This window comes from Poecilia reticulata, linkage group LG8 (genome assembly GCF_000633615.1).
Source record: "Poecilia reticulata strain Guanapo linkage group LG8, Guppy_female_1.0+MT, whole genome shotgun sequence".
Classification (NCBI taxonomy): domain Eukaryota; kingdom Metazoa; phylum Chordata; class Actinopteri; order Cyprinodontiformes; family Poeciliidae; genus Poecilia; species Poecilia reticulata.
This window is the reverse complement of record NC_024338.1, coordinates 25,034,239-25,059,234: the sequence shown is the minus strand read 5'-3', so window position 1 is coordinate 25,059,234 and position 24,996 is coordinate 25,034,239. Positions and strand designations below refer to the sequence as shown.

General features: G+C 38.6%; 2 protein-coding genes across 3 annotated transcripts in view; one reads left to right on the top strand and one right to left on the bottom strand.

Annotated features, from left to right (window-relative positions):
* LOC103469353 (alpha-2,8-sialyltransferase 8E-like) overlaps nucleotides 1–7,602 on the top strand; it is an 11,823-nt gene extending 4,221 nt beyond the window's left edge. The window contains exons 4-11 of the mRNA XM_008416976.2: nucleotides 1,223–1,294; nucleotides 1,508–1,579; nucleotides 1,850–1,921; nucleotides 3,316–3,390; nucleotides 4,122–4,266; nucleotides 5,598–5,710; nucleotides 5,795–5,887; nucleotides 5,968–7,602. Of these exons, the coding sequence (XP_008415198.1) occupies nucleotides 1,223–1,294; nucleotides 1,508–1,579; nucleotides 1,850–1,921; nucleotides 3,316–3,390; nucleotides 4,122–4,266; nucleotides 5,598–5,710; nucleotides 5,795–5,887; nucleotides 5,968–6,445 (1,120 nt within the window). The 3' untranslated portion in view covers nucleotides 6,446–7,602. The remainder of the gene's footprint in view (nucleotides 1–1,222; nucleotides 1,295–1,507; nucleotides 1,580–1,849; nucleotides 1,922–3,315; nucleotides 3,391–4,121; nucleotides 4,267–5,597; nucleotides 5,711–5,794; nucleotides 5,888–5,967) is intronic.
* A 5,372-nt stretch (nucleotides 7,603–12,974) lies between these two features.
* The window catches only part of gjc1 (gap junction protein gamma 1), a 48,510-nt gene continuing 36,488 nt past the window's right edge, over nucleotides 12,975–24,996 (bottom strand). Inside the window, exons 1-2 of one of the 2 annotated variants that reach the window (XM_008416992.2) lie at nucleotides 23,377–23,689; nucleotides 12,975–16,647 (exon numbers count right to left, since the gene is read on the bottom strand). In XM_008416992.2, coding sequence (XP_008415214.1) covers nucleotides 15,136–16,593 — 1,458 coding nt within the window. In that variant the 5' untranslated portion in view covers nucleotides 16,594–16,647; nucleotides 23,377–23,689 and the 3' untranslated portion in view covers nucleotides 12,975–15,135. Of the gene's footprint in view, nucleotides 16,648–23,376; nucleotides 23,690–24,996 lie in introns of those variants that run through there. The other variant, XM_008416991.2, reaches the window with a different exon arrangement.

The window sequence follows — 24,996 nt, the reverse complement described above, 5'->3', positions numbered from 1 at the left end:
CTGATTTAGTAATGTAATTATATTAGCTGTGTAACCACCCCCACACCACTAGAGGCAGTACCAACCCCGAAAAGATGCGACTAAGGAGCAGATTTAGACTATAGAATTTGGTAAAAACTGAGTTTTGCTGAAGTAATTAAAGACAAAAGTTCAAATCCATGCTGAGTGGAGCTCCTTCAATCAGGGCTCATCCGCAGCCCTGATTGGCTAAGCAATGTAACGTGATCCTCTGGAGCAAGTGATGGCAAAGCGGCGCGTCATCACGACTTTACACAAGTGTGTCTTTGCGTCAGTGGCAGAGGCTCCACCGAACCCCTGAGACCGACTCATCGGGGTTCGATGAGTCGGTCTCAGGGGTTCGGCGGAGCCTCTGCCACTGACGTAAAGACACACTTGTGTAATACATCCAGTATGTATTAATCTGGACCAGTGGTTCTTAACCTGGGGTTCGAACCCCAGGTTAAGAACCACTGGTCCAGATTAATACATACTGGATGTTTATTTTTAGATTTTGTTCAAATCGGCTCCTGGTTTGAGCATCACTGTGCTAAAATTGCTCCAAATGCCGTGATGGAGTTTTTGCACAAACTGTCATCATCTAAACGGCCACTGTTCAGTCAGTGGAGTTTTTAAGTCTGAAGTTCATTCAGTAGTTTAAAAGAAATTACATTTTGTGCCATTTGAAGCATCCCTCATAAAGATTGCATCTTCAGATGCTAAAGGGATAACGCAGAAGATTACCTCGAGAAACCAGTTATATCGGCTGGATAGGATCCAAAAGCAACGACTTTTCAAAGCTAAAGTGCCGACAGACGTGTTTCAGTCGTGTCATCCCTGCCACCTGTCTGGATTCCTGTCTGTCGTAGATGTCCAACAATGTACTGCACCTACGCAATTCGGCTTTTTCACCCCATGACCTGTGTCAAACTGCTCTTGCTAAATTTTAGCTACAATCTAAAAACAATCATATAACAGACACTCGTTTTGGTTTTGTACTTAAGGTTTACTGATACTTATATTGTGCTGTTTGCAGATGATGCTGCTATTTTTATTTCTTTGAGTCTATGTATTAAATACATAGAGAAAATATAAGTTAAATAAAACCTGGACGGTGAATAAAAAAAGTATTTGTTACGTCTGGATTCCTGAATCCAAATGTAAATAAAAGGAGATTTTTTTTGTGCAAGTTGACAGATCTTGACACATTTATTTTTTTCTCCAGTGAGCCCATCAAAGAAGAACCTGAAAAAAAAGATGACAAGAAACAAGAAACTAAGCCATGTAAAGGCTGCAGGTGAGAACAGTGTCATATATTTAAAAAAACTAATATGCAAGGATATATTTATTTTTTAATAAAAGTTAAGTAATGCAGCTTTAAAGAGGATTCATTTTTTGATATATATATATATATGTATATATATAAAATAAATGCATGAATGTGCATCTAATTAAGAGACCAGCGATAAAACAAGTTTACAGATCTTGACACATTTATTTTTTTCTCCAGTGAGCCCATCAAAGAAGAACCTGAAAAAAAAGATGACAAGAAACAAGAAACTAAGCCATGTAAAGGCTGCAGGTGAGAACAGTGTCATATATTTTTTAAAAATAATATGCAAAGACATATTTATTTTTTAATAAAAGTTAAGTACTGCAGCTTTAAAGAGGATTCATTTATATATATATATATATATGCTGCTCAAAAAAATAAAGGGAACACTTCAGTGTTCACTTAAATGTTAAAGTGTTCCCTCTATTTTTTTTGAGCAGTGGCATGGATGTGCATCTAATTAAGAGACCAGCAGCGATAAAACAAGTTTACAGATTCTAACACTTTATTTCCTCCCAGGAAAGACAAATCTGAGAAAATACCTGATAAGAAGCAAGCTGCCACAGAAAGTAAACCGAATGAAGAGTATAGGTGAGAACAGAGTGTCACAGTTTTTCCTTTAGGTCAGTGATTCTCACATTTTTTAGGTAGAGTCGGCCACTTAGAGGAAAAAACATTTATGATCCCTCCTGCCTCAACAAAGCTCAGGAAAATGGTTAATTTAGTTAAAATAAAAGTTGTTTCTCTATACTTTTCTTACTTTATTTGCTGCTAAGTCAACAGAAAGCCATAAAGTACAAGTGCTGTGTCAGTAAGTACATTTAAAAAATGTAAATAAAACTCAAGAAATATTTCTCAAAGACAATATTTTGTATTACTTCCTTTATCTTCTGTATTTCACTTTACTGAAAGCATTAAATTATGAATGTAAAAATTTTTAAATATAGCTAATCATGCGCAAGCAGTTCAAAATGTCCTCGTCGTTTCTGTCCTCATGTCTCGTTTCCATGGAGACACTATTAGAGATACTAATATCTCTAATATATATTAGAGATACCAATAGTGTCTCCAGGGACAGTCTTATTCCTGTAAAGCCGAAACAAGTTTGGATTGTAACACTTAAAAAAACAAAACGCAGCTATAGTGAAATCCTTGCTTTTGCCATAACAGAGTCAAGCTCGTGTTTTCTCAGCGTCAGGGATGGGTTAGCTTGGAATGAAGTTTGGCAATATTTCGGAGAAGCCAACAGGACATTTTACAAAGCTCTAAAATTGTAACTGAAAAAAATCATTTAATACAAGGTTGATGAATTATACCAGCATGAAATAAATTAAACATCTGTTGCTGTTGTTTGAACTAAATCTAATCTGTAGGGTCTGTAAAAAATAATGGAAGCGGTATTGTTTTTGCTGCCTTGCTCTGAATTATGTTATCAATCATTTATAGTCTATCTTGTCTATTAATTAATTTTTTTTTGGTCTATAAACAAACAAACAAACAAAAAGAAGCTATAAAGTAGAAGTACTTTGTCAGTAACTATATTTAAACATTTGAAATCTCAAGAACTATTTATAAAAGACAATAATTTGTATTACTTCCTTGTCTTCTGTATTTCACTTTATTATCTGTCCAATCTAAATATCAGAAACACACAAAAATGTGTTTAGCATTAAATTATACTTGTAAAATTAAATTAAACTTGTAAAAAAAAGTTTTCCAGGTCATATCAAATCATGCGTAAGAAGTTCAAAATGTTGTTTCTGTCCTCGTGTCTCAGGTGTTTCTGTCTTGACTCATAGCGTCTCCATGGAAACCCTTATTCCTGAAAAGCAGAAACAGATTCAGACTGCAACACTTGCCAAAACAAAAATAAAAATTATAGACCTCAGAAAACCTTAAGAGAATCACAGCTGTAGTGAAATCAGAACCATGTCAGTACTCCACAGCTTCCTGATCTTTTTGTGTGTCTGCTTTTGCAAATCCAGGAAGAAAATAACCAAAATGCTAAAGCCTTACTCCAAACCCTTTAAGAGACAGGAGGAAAAACACGAAGAATTAAGGTACGGATACTTTCAAAATCAATTGTAGCTTAATTTGAATCCCGTTCCCTTCAGCTTTCTGCCTTCAGCATTCCACAGCGTTTCAAACTGTTCCTAGAAAAGATTTTTATCAGGCCCGTCACCCCATGCTGGTATCAGTCAGCTTTAATTTGACGGCGTATTTTAAGTTAGCAACAGTCACAGTATTTTAGGCCAGCATGTTTGAGATTTATGATGTCAAGCACTTTAAATGCCTCACTGCTGAAATGTGCTACACAAATAAAATTCGACTGATTGATTTAGTTGAGTTTTAGTCACTTCTAGATTAGCAGTTTTAGTCTTGTTTTAGTTTAAATCTTGCTATGTGTCAGTCGTTTTAGTTGTCCAGCACGGTGATGCTTATGCTTTCTGTGTTTGCTTTGTGCGGTAAAACACTCTGGATTGCTTTGTGTGTGATAATCCTAAATAAATACACTTGCCTTTCTTTGCCCTGCTTTGCTTTCAATTGTTTATTCTGCTCTATTCATGTATTGACTTGAATTGAATGGAGTTATCCTTTTTCATCACACTGACTGACTTTTCAAACTGAAGTCTTTATTGAGAGATTACTGATGTTATTTAATGCCAACAAGTGAAAGGAAAGGTTATTTCTTCCTTTAACAGAGAGAGCTTGCTCTAAAAGCTGTTGTACTGTCACAAGTTCTGTTCCTCTGCTAGCTGCTGAATGAATAAAAGTCCTTGTGTTTTTGCAGAGTTCGGCTGCACTTAAAGGTCGGAGGTTATGAAAAGGCCGTCATTACTCAGAAGAACACTCTGGTGGGAACAATACTTGCTACAGATGGAGATAAAAAGAGGATTTTTGAGGTGAAATCGGAGCATTTTGACACATTTTTGAAGGTAAGTTGCTTTCTGTTTTTGTTACGGCGCTATTGGCACGTCAGGGTTCAGGATAAGAATGACGATCGCAGAGTGTGTACCGATCAGATACCCAGATGACCCCGAGGCAATCATGAAGCAGTATGACGGTTCCGTTCTTTAATCGGCGGTTTTGGTGTGTGTGGTTCTACAACAAATGAATAAATAAAAATTACAATCTACCATGAATATATACACTCATTTACAAATTACAATCATGTTGCATTGCAAGTAAAGTTAAACAAAGTAGAACAAAGCGACCAAACATATTATGTGTTACCGTACTAGCATATAAATTAGCTTAGCACACCCTTCGCTTATGTTAAATAAAGTCTAACAGAGAATGTTGAAGCTACTTATATAAACATATCTCGAACATAAATACACTGCAACCTACCACTCATATGGACGCACACTTGAACAAACCCACGAAACCGCTAACAAACACCACATCTGCTGCTCTGTACAGCTTCTCGAACAATGTCTTATGAAAGAAAAAAATATATCACCCTCAAACGGCCGCGCCACCTGGTGGCGAGGCTAGGGACTACAGCACGGCCTTCAGAACAGTTTTACATGTTTCCAGTTACATTGTTTGTTAATGATTTATCAGTTATTTATTTTAGACATGGGACTTCCTGACATAGTGCTTCACTTTTAAATGTACTTAACCCATAAAGATATTTTTTATTGTCTTTTTTTGGTTTCTTATGATCCTTTTTGGCAAGAATTCTTAAATTATTTTAAGGATTTGCAGCAGTACTTATGTGTGTCACTCCCATGAAAAAAATGACCAAATCTCTTCTGCTAGTTCCAAAAAGCTTTTGCTTATTGATTGGATATTGATCAGTGAAGGTGATCTGGGTGCAGAGAGGTCTTCCTACAGGTGGCAAAACTATATAAAATATGAAAGATATTCTTGATGACTCAATCATTGGCATAATCACTGTAGAAAATGCTTAAAAAAAACAAAAATTCAATGATTTAAACAGAAATTTACGTGATAGGGATATAAATTTGAATGGGATCATTTAAAAAGGACAATTTTATCTAAATATGTACATCTGCTTTAAACTATAAACTGTTTACTAGAGCATAACAACAACTCAGATCAACGTGTCGCCCATTGATGTTTTCCTAAAATCTGAAAGTGATTTTTGCAGATTAGTCAAAGGAACAAGACATATCACCGATTCCTATAAATATATTTAAATATAAGTGATTTGTTTTTAATTGTTAAAACTATGAAACATCCTATGCTTATCAGAATTTTTTTTTTATATATATATATATATATATTTTTATAATTTTAGGAATCTCCTTTTGCAAATAAAACCTACAGCTCTTGTGCTGTTGTTGGGAATGCTGGGATCCTGGCAAACAGCAGCTGTGGAAAAAGTATTGATTCAGCTGAGTTTGTCATCAGGTGAGTCGGCTGTCTAAGCATCAGAAGTTAAAATTATTTAAGAATCCTGTTTAACTCAAAATAATGTCTGCTACTGTTTTTCAGGTGCAACCTTCCGCCTTTAAGAAATGGATACGAGAAGCACGTTGGGGTCAAGACGGACCTCGTGTCAGCAAACCCGAGCATACTTTTAGAAAGGTGAGAAAATGTATACATTTTTCTCAGCTTCAGTAATATCATCTAGCTTGTTTTTGTTAACATCGATTTTGTATTCGCAGGTATGGCTCTCTTTTAGGTAGTCGACGGAAGTTTATGGAAAAACTGTGCCAATATGGAAGCGCCATGATTCTATTTCCTGCGTTTTCCTATGTCAAACACACAGCTCTCTGCATGCGGGCTTTCCACACTATTCAAGACTTTGGGAGCCCCATGCAACCAATCTACTTCAATCCAGAGTACTTAAAGGATCTTGATACATTCTGGCGCTCTCAAGGATGGCAGGCTGTGCGTCTCAGCTCTGGCATGATCCTGACAAGCATGGCGCTGGAACTGTGTGACACCGTCGACCTGTACGGCTTCTGGCCGTTCAATCTTCACCCACAGACCTTCAAGGAGCTGACCAACCATTATTTTGATGACATAAGAGGAAAGAGTGGATTCCACGCCATGCCGGAGGAGTTTAAGCTCCTGTTGCAGCTACACAGCGAGGGTATACTTCGGCTCCACGTTGGTGATTGTGATTCCAAAGGAGAGTAGTCCAACATACTGGAAAGAAAGCATAGTGCTGTGTGTGTAGGTATGCGTGTGTTTGCGTTTGCAGTTGTGGTTCTGCATTAAGCAAAGGCCTGGGCAAGCCCCTCCTCCTGCCACCCAAAACAAAACAAAATGGAATTATATTCTGTTCTGGGATAAATGCACAGCAGTGCAGAAACGACAAGTTGTCAGTAGGATATGCAAACTGTCTGTTGGAATGCCCCTGTCCCTTTTAATGCTGCCCTGGGCAAATGCCTATTGACCCTTTGCAACTACTTCACTTAATGATTCTAGGTGCCATGACAGACATCGGAAGTGAGGGATGGGAGTATTTTACGAAACAACTTAAATTGTTTTCCAAAGTTGTTTTTGCCAATTTATTCATGGCTTCTACTTGTTCGAGTTGAGCTAATTTGTCTGTGAGCGTAACACACCTGGTTGAGGCTCCAGGACGGGGGTATTTATAAAAGTTTGAAACAGCTAGCTCAGAAACCGACCCGTACCTCCTCCCTCCTGAGGTGTTCATCAAACTGCCAACTTTACCTGAATTCACACCACATGATTTATTACATTATGTCATGAACGGCGTTTCCCCTTAAACCGAGGCAGGATTGAAAACGTATAAAAGACGAGATGCTACGTGCTACATGGCTACATGACGGTGCGACATTGTTTCCATGGTTACTAATGGTTAGACGTGTACCTTCCCCATAATGCGATATTTGATATCTTTCCAATCATGCTTACTTATGACGTTTATGACCGTTAATCTTCTTACTTTGTAAAAAGCATTCGCTGCAAATCCGCCATTTTCACCGAGGGCTGACAGTCATTATGACTGACAGCTGATTTTATCCATAACCGCCGTATGGAGTGGGCGGAGTTTCGAATATAGTGACGTCATGTGTAGAGGGCCAATATGGGGCAATGTCAACAATCAACCATAATTGATAAAGCAAATTTAAAGTAGGCTATTTATTTGGAAGAAAAAAAAAACTACAGTTACAATCAAAGTAATCTACATTCTAATTTGAAGGGCATTCCTCCATCTATATTTATTCAGAGGTTTTGAAGATTTTCACTTGTTTTCTTTTTTTGGAGGGGGTTGTTATGTTGTTATTCTTTTATAATTACTTGCACGGTGGGATCCGTAGTTTGCAGTTTTTTACACTTGATGTTAGATTCAAACTGTTTTAAAATGTGGTTACTGATTGATGTACAGTAAAAATACTTTTTTTACTTTTTTACTGTAAAAAAAGTATTTTACACAGTAAAAATAAGGGGCAAATTGAAGCTGATGCAAAATCAATGGAAGTCTGACTGCATTTAATGTGGACAATTCAGAATTTTGCACTGTGTGAATGTTGCTGTTCAGTGTTTACATTTGTAACATTTAATCCTGAAGTAATTCTTGAATGATATTAGTACTGTGACCACTGCTGTTAATAACTTATACCATAATATTGACTTCTGTTATGAAAATAATAACCTTGGCGTTATAGATGCCTGGCTCACTGAGAGTCGGTTGTAGACTAATGTGAAAAGCATTCTGAAGGAGGAAATATGAAGTGAACATTCTTAAATATTTATTACAAATCTGAACGTTTCTGCTAGGAAAATGGAAGGAATAATTTTTCACATTCATCGTTGTTCTGAAACCTTTAAGTGTCCAAGGTCACTAGGATTTAATGCAAAATGTTACTTTTTTATGCAAGTGAAGTATTTGTAAAGTTCTCCAGGGTACAGGTCATAAGGAATGTTGTGGGATAGATTCATATATTAAAGTATTTTTCCAAAGAATCACATTTTCTTACTTTAGATTAACATTTTATACAGTTCCTTACCAAAGTGATTTCACCCTTTGATTCTTTCACATTTTGTCACTTTACATCTATAAATCTAAACGTTCTGTTGGGATTTTCAGAACAACAAAGTAATGAGTAACTATGAAAGGGGTTTTCAAATGGTTTTCCAAATAAAAATCTAATAAATGCATGTATTTGTATTCAAATGAACGCAGCAGACAGAGAGGAAGGTCGGGAGATGTTTAAATGGAAATAGAAATATCCTTTATTTCCCAAATGATGGCACTTGGGAAATCCAGGTGTGCTAGCAACAAATGAAATCATGGAGGTTCACATAAAGGTACAAAAATATAAGAACAAAAAATAAGAAATAACACATAAATAAGAAAGAAATACTGTAGATATTACGGGGAAAAAAATTAAGGTTTCAATACATTACCAATTAATGTGGGGTGGTTTAGTAAGGTAATACATAAACAGTTAACCAGATAAAGACCCATCTGTTCTGAAATGCCTTTAAGTGCTGTGCAAAATAAAAGCATTTTGAAATATTTATATTGTATCTTTGAACATTTAGTTGGGGAACCTCTCTTTCTCTCTCTGGGACCATTTTCACCTCGCTGTTAAAGGTTCACCCACCAAAAGGACAAAAAACAAACAGTCAGAGATGCAATGAAACAGTTTGGATCAAAGCACATTTTGTGTGTTAAAACAGCCCAGTCAAATCCAGTTAAAAAGCATTTACAAGGCCTGAGAGCTTGTAGATTCTCTCCTTCCAATCAGGAGCTGTAAGAATTTCACAGTCACAGTTGTCAGGTTTTTATTTGTAAAGCTTCTTGTAAGAGAAAAGAGATAAGATAAAGTTTTATGATTTATAAAGGTGGAATTTTTCCAAACATAAAATAAAGCAGTGATACATTCATGCATGTATTATTTTTCTTTCACACCAAAATTATACACAACTTTATGTTGTTTTATTGTATAAGGTCCTAGTGAAATGCACTACTAGTTTGTGCTTGTAATGTCATAAAAACGTGAAAAGTTTCTAGGAGTATCAATGGACTTTTAAGGCACAACAGTTTGTCCAACAATAAAGAAATCTGGACCAACAGTGAATAATAATTTGTAGATTTTTTTTCTAAAATTGCTTCTGATCTCTCGTGTTTTATCCCACAATACCTATGTGGACTAGACAACTGATCGGGTATGCATTTATAGTCTATAAAAAGTAGCAAAAAAAACTTGGGTAGTTTTGTTTTTTTATTACCCTGTTTTTTTAATAGTGGACTGTGGAGCTGGCCTGAAAACACGATGAGCATACGGTCAATGCATTCTGCCAACTAGGCCATTCATTAGAGGACTGTGTTTATTTTTTTAAAGAATACATCCCGGCATCGCGAGATGCCAACTTAGACTCTTTTGTGCCAGTGACCTCCTCTTTGTACATCCGGCTGCAGCACTTTAGTCATTCCCGGTGGCGAGTTTCTTTGAGCTTTTACCATTTCAGAGAAACAAAAATGTGCGTTCCATTTCCATTTTTATTTTTTGTGACATACATTCTTAAGCAAGCTTAGTTATAAGGTCACTGATGAGAAGAGATGCTGAACCAAATTGAAAACTGTCAACTGTCAAGGCTCTAGTGAGTGCATGACATTAACTGAAAAGTAAATATTTTCTGTGCCTAAAAAGATAGAAATATAGATCAAAAGCATAATTTTGGCCCAGAAAATGCACCATTTATTGGTGGGCACAAATAAATTGCAGTGAAATTGCAGGAAAGATAAGTTGATTTCTGTTCAGCACATCAGTTAGAAAATTCTCCGTAAGTTGAACACAAAAAAGAAACAAAGAATGCCATTTTAAGAGAACATTAGAATCACTCAGGTTAAAATAAAAGTTGTATCAATGAATTATTTGATATTTTGTAACAAACAAGAAGTTAATATCAAAACTTTATGTAAGTAAAACAAAAAGATAGACTTCATGATGTAATCTAGTTTTGCCTATATGTCACTAAACAAATTTTAATGATACAAAAATTAATTTTCAAAATATTTTTTTTAGTGTGAAATAAAGAAATCACTTCAATTGCTTGCATACCCAGTCATTAACATTTGAAGCATGTGTTAAGCAGAAAAATTATCCATCCATCTTCTTTACACCTTTGTCCCTTAATGGGGTCAGGAGGGTTGCTGGTGCCCAGCTAGCGTTCCGGGCGAGAGGCGGAGTCACCCTGGACAGGTCGCCAGTCTGTTGCAGGGCAACACAGAGACACACAGGACAACCAACCATGCACACACACACACACACTCACACCTATGGGCAATTTGGAGAGGCCAATTAACCTGACAGTCATGTTTTTGGACTGTGGGAGGAAACCGGAGTACCCAGAGAAAACCCACGCATGCATAGGGGGAACATGCAAACTCCATGCAGAAAGACCCCAGGCTGGGAATCAAACCCAGAACCTTCTTGCTGCAAGGCAACAGCTCTACCAACTGCACCACTGTGCAGCCCGCAGATAGATTATTTATTTGTTATTTCCTGTTGGGTCTACACAGTTTGGAAACATTTTTCCAAAGGACGGTGGGTGAGAAACTCTTTCAAAAAGGAAGTGAGCATGACAGTCGCTCCAAAAAAAAAAAAAAAACAGGCTAAGCAAGATATGAACATCAATGTGCTGTGGGATTTATCCTCTGTGAGGATTTCTCTACTTCTTCATGCAAACAGAGTCTAGGCTATAAAACCTAGAATAGTTTTGTAGATGTGGGGCTGAGCTGCCAGCCATGCAGAACTGAGCAGATGTGGTCCTTGAATGCCCTCATGGCATCCCTCCAGTTTGCCCGTTCTTCACTTTGTGAAGAGTCGTCTCCATTGACAGGAAGTTATCGTTTTCAGGGAGCAGCTGGATCAAACAGCCAAGAGTCAACAGCTGCATTCAGTTAATTTAACCTATGTATCCTCCTTCAAACTGCAGCAAATACTTTGGCTGAAAACTTTAACGAGGGTGGACGGACCTTACAGGAAAAAGATTGAGACTTTTTAACATTGGACCTGTGTCTGCAAATGTTTTCATGAACAGGCATAAAGTTAGGACACACAATAGTTGCCTTTAAGGGCAACAGTTCATCACTCCTGCTTAGAATCAACCTTTTTCTGAAGCTCAAGAGAACATCAAAACCCAGGACTCGGAGAGTCAAAGAACCGTCTATATATAAATACTCCAACCTTTTCTAAAAGCTATTTATAAAATAAATACGTTCTATTAAAAAAAAGTTAGCTGATTAACAATGATGATGTTAAAAATAGGATTGTTTTCTCGTTTGAATCAGTCTAATGAAATTAAAGTTTGGATTTTTTATTTTTCAATGAAGGTAAATATGTATTGAACATGTCGATGTTTTTATCAGTTTAAATATTCCTTATGGAACCATAAATTAAGACCAGAAGATATCAAACAAAGTAATCCAAAAATTAAAGGAAATTGGTCCACATGGGTGGACAAATCAGAATGATGCACTGGATAAGAATCGAGCACAATTACAGAATTTTTTCATATACTTTCTTAGTATTGACAACTTCAACATGTTTTCTGTATGGAGAAACTGGTTTTATGCTTATTTGGGAATTTGAACCATTCATTCACATAAACTGGGGGTTCTTTCTGTGAACTTTGACCTTCAATTTTTCACGCAGATTTTTTTTTTTTTTTAGAGAGTACAAGTCAAATAGGGCCATTCCCACAATTTTATTTTCTTTCTCTAAAGCTAAAAAGGGGTTTTCTTTCTTGGATATGTGTTTGGGACTATTATCTTTCTTGAAACATCACACTCATTTCATCAAACTTTTCTCAGAAAGGCCCCGATGCATTTCTCCATTCATCCTTTACTCAGTTATATAAAGTTATCCAGTAGTCAGGAAAGCCTTATATTATTGTGAAATTAACTAAATGAATAAGTGCAATCAAATTTACATTTTAGCATCATGATTTGGGAAGCTAACTACACCATATATGGGACTTTTTATTTATTTCTGGGCACATTTGGCAGTAGGTTCAAATCTTAACCTCTGGTCTTTTTCTATGGAGTTTGTATGTTCTCTGTTTTGACTACATCATTATGTTTTGTTAAGTTTTCCTATGGTAAATTGTAAGTGAAACTATAGAGCATTACTGACACCCAGTGGACATTACTCACGTAATTTGATCAGTCTAACCAGAACTCGTCCCGCTTTACGCATGATGTCATCGGCTGTCCTTCAGACATGTTTGTCCCTTGGACACTGTTTGTCTGTAAGTTAATTTTATTCATTATTATTTCAGTGTTGTGTAATATTTTAAAAGAAAACATTCTATGTTCCCCAACCAAAATACATCGTTAGTTAATTAGGAATAATCAGGAGCCATTTGTTTGCCATAGTTGTTTTCTGTATTTTGACTGTGGTTGATACTGTTGTGCTTTATTACAGTTTTACAAAACAAACCAGCAAAAAGTTGCAAAATAAAGTAAGAAAATTATTAAGGACTGGATTGTTTTCAACTCAGGTGTTAGCTAGCTGTCTAGCTTTGTAAGGGCAGCATATTCTCCTTATGCATCTTCCTTTGTACTCCACCTTTCAATAGTCCAAAAGTAATGGCTCTCTAAATTGGCAATGGATGGTTAGATAATCTTTCCCTATTCAATCTATTGCTGTAAAACACACACAGTTGAACAGATTTCAGGACAATGTTGAAAAAGGAGTAACACTGTTTATTAAAAGTCAGTCCAGAGGGTTGCTAAATACATGAAATACTGATACTGCACCACACAAGAAAACAAATGACTTTTTTTCTCCTTCAGCCATTGCAGCTGACATATTATAAAAATATACTATGTCATATTTCACATTTTTACAGTTGGAAGGCAATTAAATCACAATATCCATAAATATCCACAAAGGTAATCATTGATCTTTTTTTTTTTCCTTTAATCATACAAAAAAGAGCTTCATTCCAAAAGCAAAATGTTTTCATATAAAACACTGGCTTTAACATTAAAATTGACTCCATTTTGGAGTTTTTTCATTTCAAGTCCCAGTTCAAAAGAGCAATACACATATTATACTTTTAAAAAAAGGAGCTTTACAAAAAGGGTTGGTCTGACACAGAAGTAGTTCCACGGCTGGAGTAGCATGGCCAAAGTATTCCAAAGCTACAAACAACCAAGCTTCATAGCAGCCCAGTGTAAAATCTTGGCACTGACACTTGCATCACAGAGACAGTGTTTGGTCTCACTATATTAAAGTAATGGCTTTGAACTCTTTCCATTACGACGTGAAGACTTGTGCGTCCAACACTGAACATGAAGCACTGGGAAGACATAAGTGACACAAGTCTTGTCAATAGAAAAGGACCACTACAGCTGGTTAAGGTGTTGCTGGATATAGTAGGTAGTATTTGCATCTACTTCATAGTAAATGAAATGAGAGTAAATGCCCAGTACAAAATCACCACCAGGGGGCAGTCAGCTACAAGGCAAATGGAGCAGCAGAAAAGCACTGTCTCCTCCAAAAACAGCCAAGGATACAACTAGGAACTTGAAGATTTAAGGTATAAACGCTGAATTGCTTCTGCATCTTGTAAAAAATAAAAATAAAAACAACTCTAAGGAGATGTAAGATCCACCAGCTGCACCCAGCGGCACCTGAGGTGCAGCTGGTTTAGCACTTTGATTAAAATTTCACATGAAACAAACACAGTTGGATTAAAGTGTAGAGCAAAAAACACTGTGAGAAGATACTACAGAGGATGGAGGAAAACAAGTCAAGTGACAGGACACAACCTTTAGGTAGGTCACGTTCTCGTTGTAGTAAACAGTCACTGCTTCAGGTGATGTCGTATTTATGTACATTTTAATAATTTACCTTAATTATCATAACCTTAAGTCAAAGCTTTGGTTTTCTAGACATTGTACATAACAAGACATAGTGATGGTGCATCATTTTTGTGTCAGGATGAGCCAAAATCCAGGATCAATCTCATTTCAACATTTCAGGATCAAAGATTATATGAAGCTTGATTTCCTACAAAAAGGGAAGCAGGAAGACTACATACTTTTTTCAGAAGTGACTGGAACGAGGCATAGTTGATGTGATTCTTCAAGCTCAGGGGTGTCAAACTCATTTTCATTTTGGGCCATATCAAGATCACGAATGTCCTCAAAAGGCAGATTGTGCCAGAATGTCTTGATTAAACAAACTGTTCAGATATTAATAAATATATGTCTCTGCTTTCCATAAGTACTTGTTAAACTTAAATGATATTTTATGTATTTTCAAATTGAACAGCTCCTCTAGTATTTCACAATTGTTAGATTTTTTTTGCCATCAGTTTTGTAGTTGTTTTGTGATGCTAATTTTAAAATATCTGCAAGGAATTTTGCACCATATCATGTCAAATGTGACTTTTTCTTACTCGCCATATCAATCATGGACTATAATGTGATATCAGCAGTGTCTCAAAAGTGATAAATATTGCCACCTGCAGGTGGGAGTTAGTATCACTTGAACCCAATGTTTTGAACATCTGTTTAAAATTTGCATCAGCACAAACAAATGAGGGTATCTTCTGATTTTGGATAAATTTTTGTGAAAAACTGGACTGATTTATGTAATTTGGAGTCAAGAAAGCCACATAAAAAGTATGGTAGACTGGATTTGGCCTTGAGATTGACTAAACAAATTGTCAGCTGCAACATTACACTTTTTTACCCAGATCTATAGAAAAACATTAGCCTCCAGCTTGCAGGATTCTTTAAGGCATGTGCGGTGTAATATCCAACACAGGTTGCAACAGCTCCCCATTCATTCAATATTATATACATGCTAACAAACATGCCACTGTGCGTGGGCTTAAATCCATACTGAGGGCTTGCCCTCTCCTGATTTGCTGCTGCTGCTGTTGCTGCTGCTACCTCCTCCACTGCTGCCCCCCTTGCCATGCTTCACTCTGTGTTTGCGCTCTTTCTGAGGTTGAAGCTGGGGCTGCGGTTGGGCTTGGATGATGTTGCTCTGCGGCTTGTCATCCTGGTTGTCTCCTAGATGCTCCTCCGCCCGGTGCTGCTGACTGTAGGCTTGGATGGCTGCTTCCAGTTGCTCGTGAGCCTGCTGGATCATGTCTTTGTTGAGAGCCACACGGGCTTCTCCTCCAGTGGGGAAATTGTCCTCATTGCTGCCAAACTGCTGCTGTTCCTCCTGGGCAATGTTTGCCCTGTTCTGCTTGCATGCCATCTTAGCATTGCTAAGGTCCGTGTACGGCATCTGTTCTGGTTTTACAACGATGTTGTACCCCGGTGGAGCTGATGGGGTGTTCCATGAGAATGGGTACCCGACATAATCTGCAGCACCATCTCCACCTACCCCACCCTCAGAACTGGCTTCGGGAGCTGTTCCTCCAACAGAGCCCTCGCCACCGCCATTAGTGCCCAGCAAGCCCAGTTGATACTCATCGTCCTGAGGTGGGCTTCGCCGGCGCCGCAGAATGTCACAGATAGAACCGATGCCCAAATGGAGCATTTCCCAGACATTAAGAGAGAGGCAGAGGACAGTGACACCATACATGATACGGAGGAAAATGGTTTTCTCCGTAGGACGCGACACAAAGCAGTCGACACTGTGTGGGCAAGGTTTTCCCGAGCATACAAAAATCGGCTTCACACGGAAACCATACAGCAAATACTGGCCTGCAAGGAAGCTCGCCTCCAGCACTGTTCGAGTCACCAGCTGCAAAACATAGACCCGCATCAGGCCCTCATCTCGGATGCGCTTACGCCCATCATGGCGGATTTTAGGTCTGGGTGTTGGCTGCAGTGGATCTCGAGGCCTTTTCGGTGGTTCAATCTCCGGCACCTCATAGATCATAGGATCATCCTCTTGATCCTCCTCAGTCTCCTCTATGCCTCTGTGCTGGCGGGCTCCAAAGCAAATTTTCCTGGGTTTCCTGTGGGTGTAGCCCCCTCCTGCTGCTCTGATGCCAGCAGATCCAATGTTTCCTTTTGCTTCGTCCAATCGTGCAATCTTATTGACAGCATAGCCCATGTACATAAGGGAAGGCATCGCCACCAAAATGATCTGGAACACCCAGAAACGGACATGAGATAACGGGGCAAAGGCGTCGTAGCACACGTTCTCGCAGCCTGGCTGGCCCGAGTTGCACACAAACTTGCTCTGCTCGTCGTAGTAGATGGACTCTCCCCCAACGGCAGTGAGAACAATGCGGAAGACGATGAGCACGGTGAGCCACAGCTTCCCCACGAACGTGGAGTGGTTGTGGATCTCCTCCAGCAGCCGTGTGAGGAAGCTCCAGCTCATGGTGTCACTGGACAGTGGGGCAGACAGTGTCCCTCTCTCACTTGCTCACAGACTCTGCAAAATGAGGGGACGGGGAGAGAGAAACAAGGTTATACAGGGTGAGTTCAAAGTAAAAGCAAAGATTTAGCAAAATATCTCCAGTAAGACTTTAATCCCAGTGGAAACAGTATTAGTTTTGCAAGTTCAGCGGGAAGATGTGAAAGGGAGTGACACAATAATTACATTAATTAAAATTAACGTTCCTCTCTGAGCTCAGAAAATCAATGCATCCTTAATTTCCTCTATTGCTCCTTGCAACTCAGATACACAGAGCTCTCTGTCACAAAGAGGTAGCTGTCAAGTTGGGACTTTTTAGGGAATTAGAAGCCCAAACAGACTGGAAAGAGGATATCAGTATTAAAAAAATACCGTCAAGCAGCACTGAGAAGGCGGGAAAATAATCCAAATAGGGAATTTGCTATCATCAAGTGCACGCGCATATATGTGCACGCCCATACGCTTCATTTTATTTCACAGGCTATCTCTTTCAGAAGAAATAAATCCTCTTAGTGCTGCTGTCTTCTGTATGAGGTGCAGTTTTCAGGATTGTGCTAACTTCCCAGAGCTGGCTTGTTCTGGTTGAGACATAACTTGCATTGTTCTTCCAGTGTCTATTTGCAGTTTCTGAGGAGGGGATGGGACATGTTGTCTATCTAGGTTAGTTCTGGGCTCCAGGCTGTCCATGCACACCAGCAGAATCAGCAGGTGGTACGCCACAAACCATTGGAGCGGGATTTCAGACAGCAGACCCACATTAGCTCAGGCAGTGGAGCTGAACCCAAGCGCGGCTGTCCCTCAGGGCAGCTTTGGGGATGAAAATGACACCTCTAGAGAACTTCCCTCCTCATGAAGGCGCAATAATACATGGCTTATTGTCAGCTTGACTGAAAAGGAAATCCAGCCATGAATACTAGCTTAGGTCAGGGTTTAAAGGTCTTCCGGGTTTGGGATCTTTACCAAGCTGGTTTTGAGCTTAGAGCTGCAGGAAAACTGTGAAACCTCACTGAAGCAGAGAAGACACAGCTTCCAGTCCTCTGTTTTGTGTCTCCAGGGCTGAGAGGGTGGGAATGTTCTGAAGGGGGCTTGCGATAAAACATGAATCGAGTAATGATCACTGTGACCATATACGGACATGCCTGAGACGCAGGAGACAGATGTCAGGAATCTTTTTAGGTATGCTCACTGGAAATGTGAGTTCAAAATAGACAAAAACAACGGCCGTTTGGCCGTCACAGTGTAAACTCTGAGCATCTGCGATCCGGTAAACAGTGAAAAGACCAAAGCAGAAAGAGATGTCCCCCACCCGGAGTCCTTCCATTTCTGAGCTCTCTCCGTTTGGCTTTCCTGCATTACATCACTGTATTTCTCCACTTTCTGACTCTCCAGTAGGTCATAAATCCAGACTTACTCACAGAAACACAGGCGGCTGCAAAGGTTAAACTGATTCACCATCATCTCGGTTTTGTATTTTATATTCTTTTTCAGGTACAATTCAATATCCGGGATGTAATAGCTTTTTTGTTTCACTCATAATGTGGTCTTTTGACAATGACAAATCTTTGTCCTAATAAGGATCGTTCATACATATTTCTCTTGTGATTTACTAAGCAGGGATGAATTTTTTAAATCTCAGGTCTCAGGTATTTCTAGATAAGTAATATGACTGCTAACCATGTGATTTATTCACATTTCCTTTTAATTCTGAGGGAATGTTGAGGAAAGTTTTAATATTTAAGAAACTTTCCCTTTACTTAAAAACTTTAAACAGCATGGATGCACGCATTATAAGATTACTTTAAGTCATGATAAAAACATTTTTTAGACAGTTTATGTGAATATCTGGTTTAAGCAATATGTTTATGGTACATGTTTGTGACACTGACAACAAAAAACATCTTTGCCTCTTTAACCTCTTTTGTTGTGCAGTGAAAAGTCACTAATCAATACAGGTAAACGATTTAAAGTAAAAGCGAACAATATCCTGTTAGACGCCCTGCAGCTGTAGCACTTTGATACTTTGATTTAAATGTTTGCTCATTTACAAAAGTAAGTGCTCCCCTCTTCTCAAATGTTTGGAAAATGTCCAATTTAAGGAAATCCATTTGCATTGAGAATAACACCTTGTTAGGCTATGCAGTCTTCATCTATGGTCTTTCTGTATTTTCTGAAAATCTTTGCAAAAGTCATTTTAAAAAATCCATTCTTCAGTTTTGATGTGTGCAAGAAATGGTCCAGGTCCACTTTGACCGTGAGAAATGATCACCCCGTCTCACATCTGACTGCGTTTATTACTCCTAATACTTCAACCACATTTGGCCAAGCCTTTTGCCTTCTCATCCAATTTATGTCTGCAGGAGCTAGTGGGGCAGTTGGGGGTAAGAAGCTGACTCTGCGCATTAAGTTACCAGGGTGAGTCAGCCTCCTGAAGAGCCCCACACAGACACAAGAGGCAGACGTTTTATTTTTTTACTTTGCTTTAAAAAACGAATTTCAAAGTGGCAGTGTGGTTGCCACAGCAGAAAACATTAAAAAACAAACCTTTAAAAACTCCTCCAGGTTTGTTTCTTCACTAATTATCTTTGAAAGAGAGTCGCAGTCGATGTTATAGGCAATATTTCTAAGCTCACAAGGCTTATTGCCCTACTGGAACTGCATAAGGTGAACCCGAGGGATGAAATCTACACATCAACATCTCACGCATTAATTTAAGCAGACAACACTCCAGTTACAGTCGGCATCACTTCGGGAATCCCCTCAGTTCCTGGCTCCCATCCCTCAGGACCTACGGAGATTTTCTGCCAGATGTAGTTTACAGACAGACTCCCAGATGGGCCGACACATTTACACACTCACACTCGCACGTGCAGGAGCCTCCGAAAGCATGAGGAGTAAAGTCACAGGGTCTCTGCATGGCATGCATGAGCTGCATGACTACACAGACTCAGGTTAGTCGAGGTACTCCTTATTCACTGTAGTGACTCAACATGAATACATGAGGCTGCAGACGCAGGGCCACGGGCGAACCGAGGAACACAGAGACTCAGCCTAAGGCAAGCAAAGATGGCTGGCGGGAAAGTTTGCGAAGATTAACCTAGACTTGTGTTGTTAGTGCGTGCATCATCACGGTGGTGCTGTGCTGCAACATACAATGTGTCTGGTCGTAAATTCGTCCTGCAGGACAAAGTTCAAAAGCACCATCAGTTTCCTCACTGTGGGTTAATAAAATCTAGGTGGAGTGTTTAAATTATAAAGCATTGCATCGTAGCTGGAGGTCCTTTGGGAAAGGTCTTAGAGATGAAGTCTGGAGGCATTACTTTTTATTACTCTGCCTTCCAATTAACAAAATGTTCACGTTTTGTACTTGTACAATTATGAATTTAGTTTTATTTTGCAGTGATAATGTGATGACGATAAAAAGTGACACTATGAACTACTTATTAACTATTATCCTTCCTTGAACAGGTTGGGATACGTCTATGGGTCTATACAAAACATGTTCATGACATTTATTTTGTGCGAAATTATTCTTAAAAAATGAGACTTTAGTCTGCTCAGTTATGACTGTTTTGTTCTCCTTTCAGAGTGAGCTGTCTCTGATCACGTCCCCCAACTCAACGATTACTCTCACACATAGAAATGACTGCAAACAGAGGCACAATTATACAACTGTACATCTTTGAAAAGCAGAAGTAGAGCTTCCTGCACAGCCAACGAGCATACAGCAAGTAAGTCAACTACAAAATACTAATCTTTTCCAGCAGCCATTGTACAGCGTATACAGTGCTAAAACCAGCTGACTAGCTTGGGTTGCTAGGTGAAGGGATAGACTCAGCTAGGGTTGCTAGGTAACAGCGCTGTGCCTGTCGGTTGTGAAAACGGATAATTTTCCAAACATCAAGAAATATGAACTTACTGCCAAAAATGGCTGGGTGTTTTTTTATGCTTGCTTTTGAATCTCCAAAAGGAAGAATGAAAATATGCAAATTATGAATTTGCATAATATGTCCCCCTTTGACTAGACTTTAAATTTCTAATAAAATCATTCTTTTTAAATCCTTTGGAGCAAAGTTAAAAGAAGACACCTTATAAATGTAATCCTGAATCTAAATCAGGGCTTTGTCTATATTTAAGTTGTAACCTCATTAAACTTCCATGGTATATCCATTATGAATTCAATCTAGAATATCAAAATATTTTCTACATTATAAATATTTATACTTATTATTTATCTTTCATGTCATAATTATATAAAGAATGCCTAAAGATTAAGAATCAAGGTCATAACAGAGAGCAAGAGAGATAAGTAAGGGTAAATTGAATATTATGATTTAAATATATAAAGTATAAAGTTCTGAAGTACTTTTAAAAGATAATGTAGAAGTTCATGAAACACTGATTTTGGGATGTAATGGAATAATGTGTTAATAAAGTTTTAAAGAAATCCCAGATAAAAGGTTCTTATTAGCCAAACTGCACCTCATTATAGTTTATGTAAAACACAAAGCTGCTTTCCTTTGATATGTGATTTTCTGTGTAGCACATGCACAAATGTAATTGCAGCCTTATTCATAATAATACAGAGTGGAGGCCAAAGGCAATTTGAAAACTAAATGCACTGGAATGTAAAGAAAGTGGCTCTAATGACAGCCGATATGGCTAATGGGTTTATTAGCCGCTGCTTTGGCTGTAATCAAGCCAACCATGCTAATGTGTGTATTTAGAGCTTTATTAATCAAATTTAAGTACCTCTCAACACTGTTATTGTACGCAACTCCAGGGATTAGTTTTAATGTTATTGAAATCCTGATTATTTCCTATGATTAAAAGTAATTGCAAATATTCGTCTTGTTGTTTTCTCGCATTGTTCTTTTTCTCAGATAAAGTTGGAAACTATTTGCGTGAACGACTCTTTAATCTGCTTCATCATCAGGATAATGATCAGTTAGATTTGTTTGTAGCAGTTATAATCACAGGATCATTACATGGATCTGATCAGTTCCATCTTCAGCCAATATTGATTCAGCTTCTTCAAGCAACTTGCCTTTTAAAACATTTCTCATTTTATCGTTCAGTTTTATTTGACCCACTTTTTTTGCCTGTTAGGCTTTATGGATATCTAGAAGAAAGACGAATGAAATTTGTTAGAATGTCATGGATTTTTTTGTTTTGTTTTTTATCAATTAATCGCATTTCTGGACAAATCCACTTAATAAAGTAGCTTTAAATTTAGCCAGCAAAAACTCATCGGGAAGACAAATAAATCTATGAAAGAAGGTTTTATATTACTAAGAAATGACGCGTGGGAACTTTATTCTGCTTAAAAATGGTACAAATTGTGATTCTTTGCGCAAAAAGCCAAAATAGAAAGCTCCAGCTGTGGTGGTTTATACATATTACAAAATCCATAAAGGAGAGAGAAAACTTTAGTTATTTTTTGTTTGTTTGTTTGAGATTAGCAAATTTCAGTCAAATGGAAAAACGTAACTCTGCACTTTAAAGTAAGAGGCAGAGTCGGTTGTTTTTCTCCTGTCAGTGAACAAAGTTCCTTCGTAAGGAAAAAGAAAGGATTCATTAAAACAATAATACTCAACAGAAATAGAGAAAAGTCGAGCTCATACTGAAGAATATAAAGAAAAACAATGAATAAATTGCTCTGGCGGTGTAAAATAACATTTTGAGGCTAATTGTGGGGAATACTTCATAAGCTTACGTTCTAAAACACTTAAGAAGTATCTCACTTTCAACATTTACAAGAAACTGTAACTTCATGCTTTCCCTTCACTGAATTAAAAAAATATAAAAGTTGAAGAAGTGATAACTGGGGCTGTTTGAGGGTCACTGCCATGGCGCCTCGGTTCTGCCGCCGGCTTCGCCGATGCCTCTCTGCGCTCCCACCTTGTCCTCTGCAGACAGCACACACCAAACTAATCTGCTCACACAGGAGCTGGCCAAACATCTGTCCACAATAAGCCTCTGGATCGTCATTAGTGGGTAAAAATGGTTTTGGTGGTAAGAAACGGATGTGAGCAGACATAGCTGGTATAAAAAGCTCTTTCTTTAGGCATGCAGATGAAGAGAAAAAAAATCCTCAGCTTATCTAAAAATGGGATTCTTATCAGCTTTTTCTGGTTGTCTCTTTTCTTTATGGGGAGCAACTTTGTTCAGGAGAGTTCTTGAAGTGATTAAAGCCATGCACGCCAAGAGGAGCTCTGCACCACAAAAGGTTATCAAAGCATAACGAAGCGTGGTGCACGCACCGACATGTATAGCTGGATTTGCGCATGCAAAATGTAAATAAATTCCAAAGAGCTGAGCGGACTGTGCACCCTGATTTGGGCCTCTAACTCTTGAAACAAGCTGCAGAAAACAAAAAGGACGTAACATAAAACATTTAAAGAGTAATGGAGCGCAGGTCCTAAGTAAGAACGGAAGTTTTGTTCTCGACGAGCATGTCTTTTTCTCTCCATGCATGAGGAAAGAGAAAGAAAATTCCTCATTAATGGTGACCGAAGGGGAGAATTACAACTGTAAACAGGTTCCATATGTCAGAGGAAGAGTCTGAGGCAGGACTCTCTCTATGCACATCTGTGCCTTTTTCTTGATTAAAAAGAAAAAGAACCTCAGAATATTCTCGTTAGGGATCAGTGCAAGTTACCCTAAAGATCACAAATTCACAATGTTTATATCCAAAAGCTGCAGTTAGATGAAGAAGCAGAAGAAGAAGTGGCAAAGCAGCGTACTCACTCCTGTCCTCTCCTCTCCAAGGTGCCAGATCCGGTGTCCTTCCTGAACGTGAGACCCCCCGCCCCCCATCTCTGTCTCCTCAGCTCCGGTCCTCTTTACATACTTGTAGCCTCAGCTGACATCTATTAGCTCTGACCTAAAACCAACATCGGCATCTCGGCGACAAAGACAAACTGGAAACAAAACGCGGAGAAGCTCGGCGGTGGTTCTCTTACGGAGAGCCTCAGTGTGTGCTTAACCAAGTGTGAGCGTGTTTTTTTTCTTTCTTCTTCTTCTGAAAGGGAGAGAGGGAGGCAGAGCATCTTGCCTCCCTCCCTGTGGTACTCACAATGGTCCACACTTACACCCCTCATCCCCTGCAAACTGGGTCATGGTTGGGGGTGGAGATGGTGGTGAAGAGGAGGTGATGGGGTTTTTAATACCCCCTCGGAGGGGTAAAGGGATGCGGAAGGATCCATTTCGTTTGAAGGTAAACAAAACTTAGACCTCGGGCCACCTGAGGCGAACACGAGACAAAGACTTCAGGACGGGTCAGGACGTAATTAGAAGTTTGTACTTTTAAAACACTACTTGAGCAAATCGGAGATGCCAGATTAAAGGAAATGTGCCCCAAGGAATATTTTCTACTTAAAAGAAACTCAGTGAAAAGACCTTTGGTGTGTTTGTGAAGCAAGGACGTTTCTGAGAAGAGTTTTAATTTTACTGGTAAAAAAAATAAAAATGCCATAAAGTGAGAGCTGCAGCTATGCAACCTTGTAAGTGAAAAGGGAGATAGAAAGAAGACTGGAAGTTTTGGGAATGCAGCTTTTCACCTTGTGCAAAGTGCACATAGAAATAATAATTTAAACCCTTTGTAAATCATTTGCCACAAATTTAAACACTATTTAAAACTGGACATGTCTTGCAAGACATCTTGGAAGCAGTTGGGCAATAAAGAGGGTTATATCTAACTCTGCTTCTAGCCAGACTTAGACCTAAAGATTTCCTATTGTTGTTGATGGTTTTCAGTCCATCATGATGTAAGTTTCCCAGTCAGACCTTTGAGTTTGAAAATGTTTTGTAAAAGGCAGTCTATTCCCCAAAATCAAACATTGCAGATAAGCAGAATAAAAAAGCATTTTACTCTGTTAATGGATTGACCTAACCTTAAGCGAGTTCTTTTTGCAGAACAAACCCAGACATCATTCTGAGGGATCCAAAGTCAGAACAGCAGGGACGTAAAGGGTCTCCAGTGGGTTATGGGTAATTTTCCGATGTAAGATGTGCCAGGAAAACCTTCAAAGAGATGCCCCGACCACCTGACTCATTTTGACACAGGTTTTTTCACACCCAGGTGTCCAGAATCTATTTTTTTCTGACCGTTGGAGGTCAGAATGTAAAAGGAGAACTTTATAAGCTACAACATATTCAATCAGTTAAAGATTTTTCTGTCTACCCTTCTCTCTTCACTTTTCATATTAAAAATGTATTTTGTATAGAGGTGAAATTAAACTTTATATGTGTCATGTTTCTGGCCCGTCTGCCTGCTATGTTTCTCTCCTCTGTACTCCTCATCAAGCTCATCTGGTTCACCTGCATGCTGCTGCGCTGGAGCACAATCAGGCTCATGTCTTCCACCTG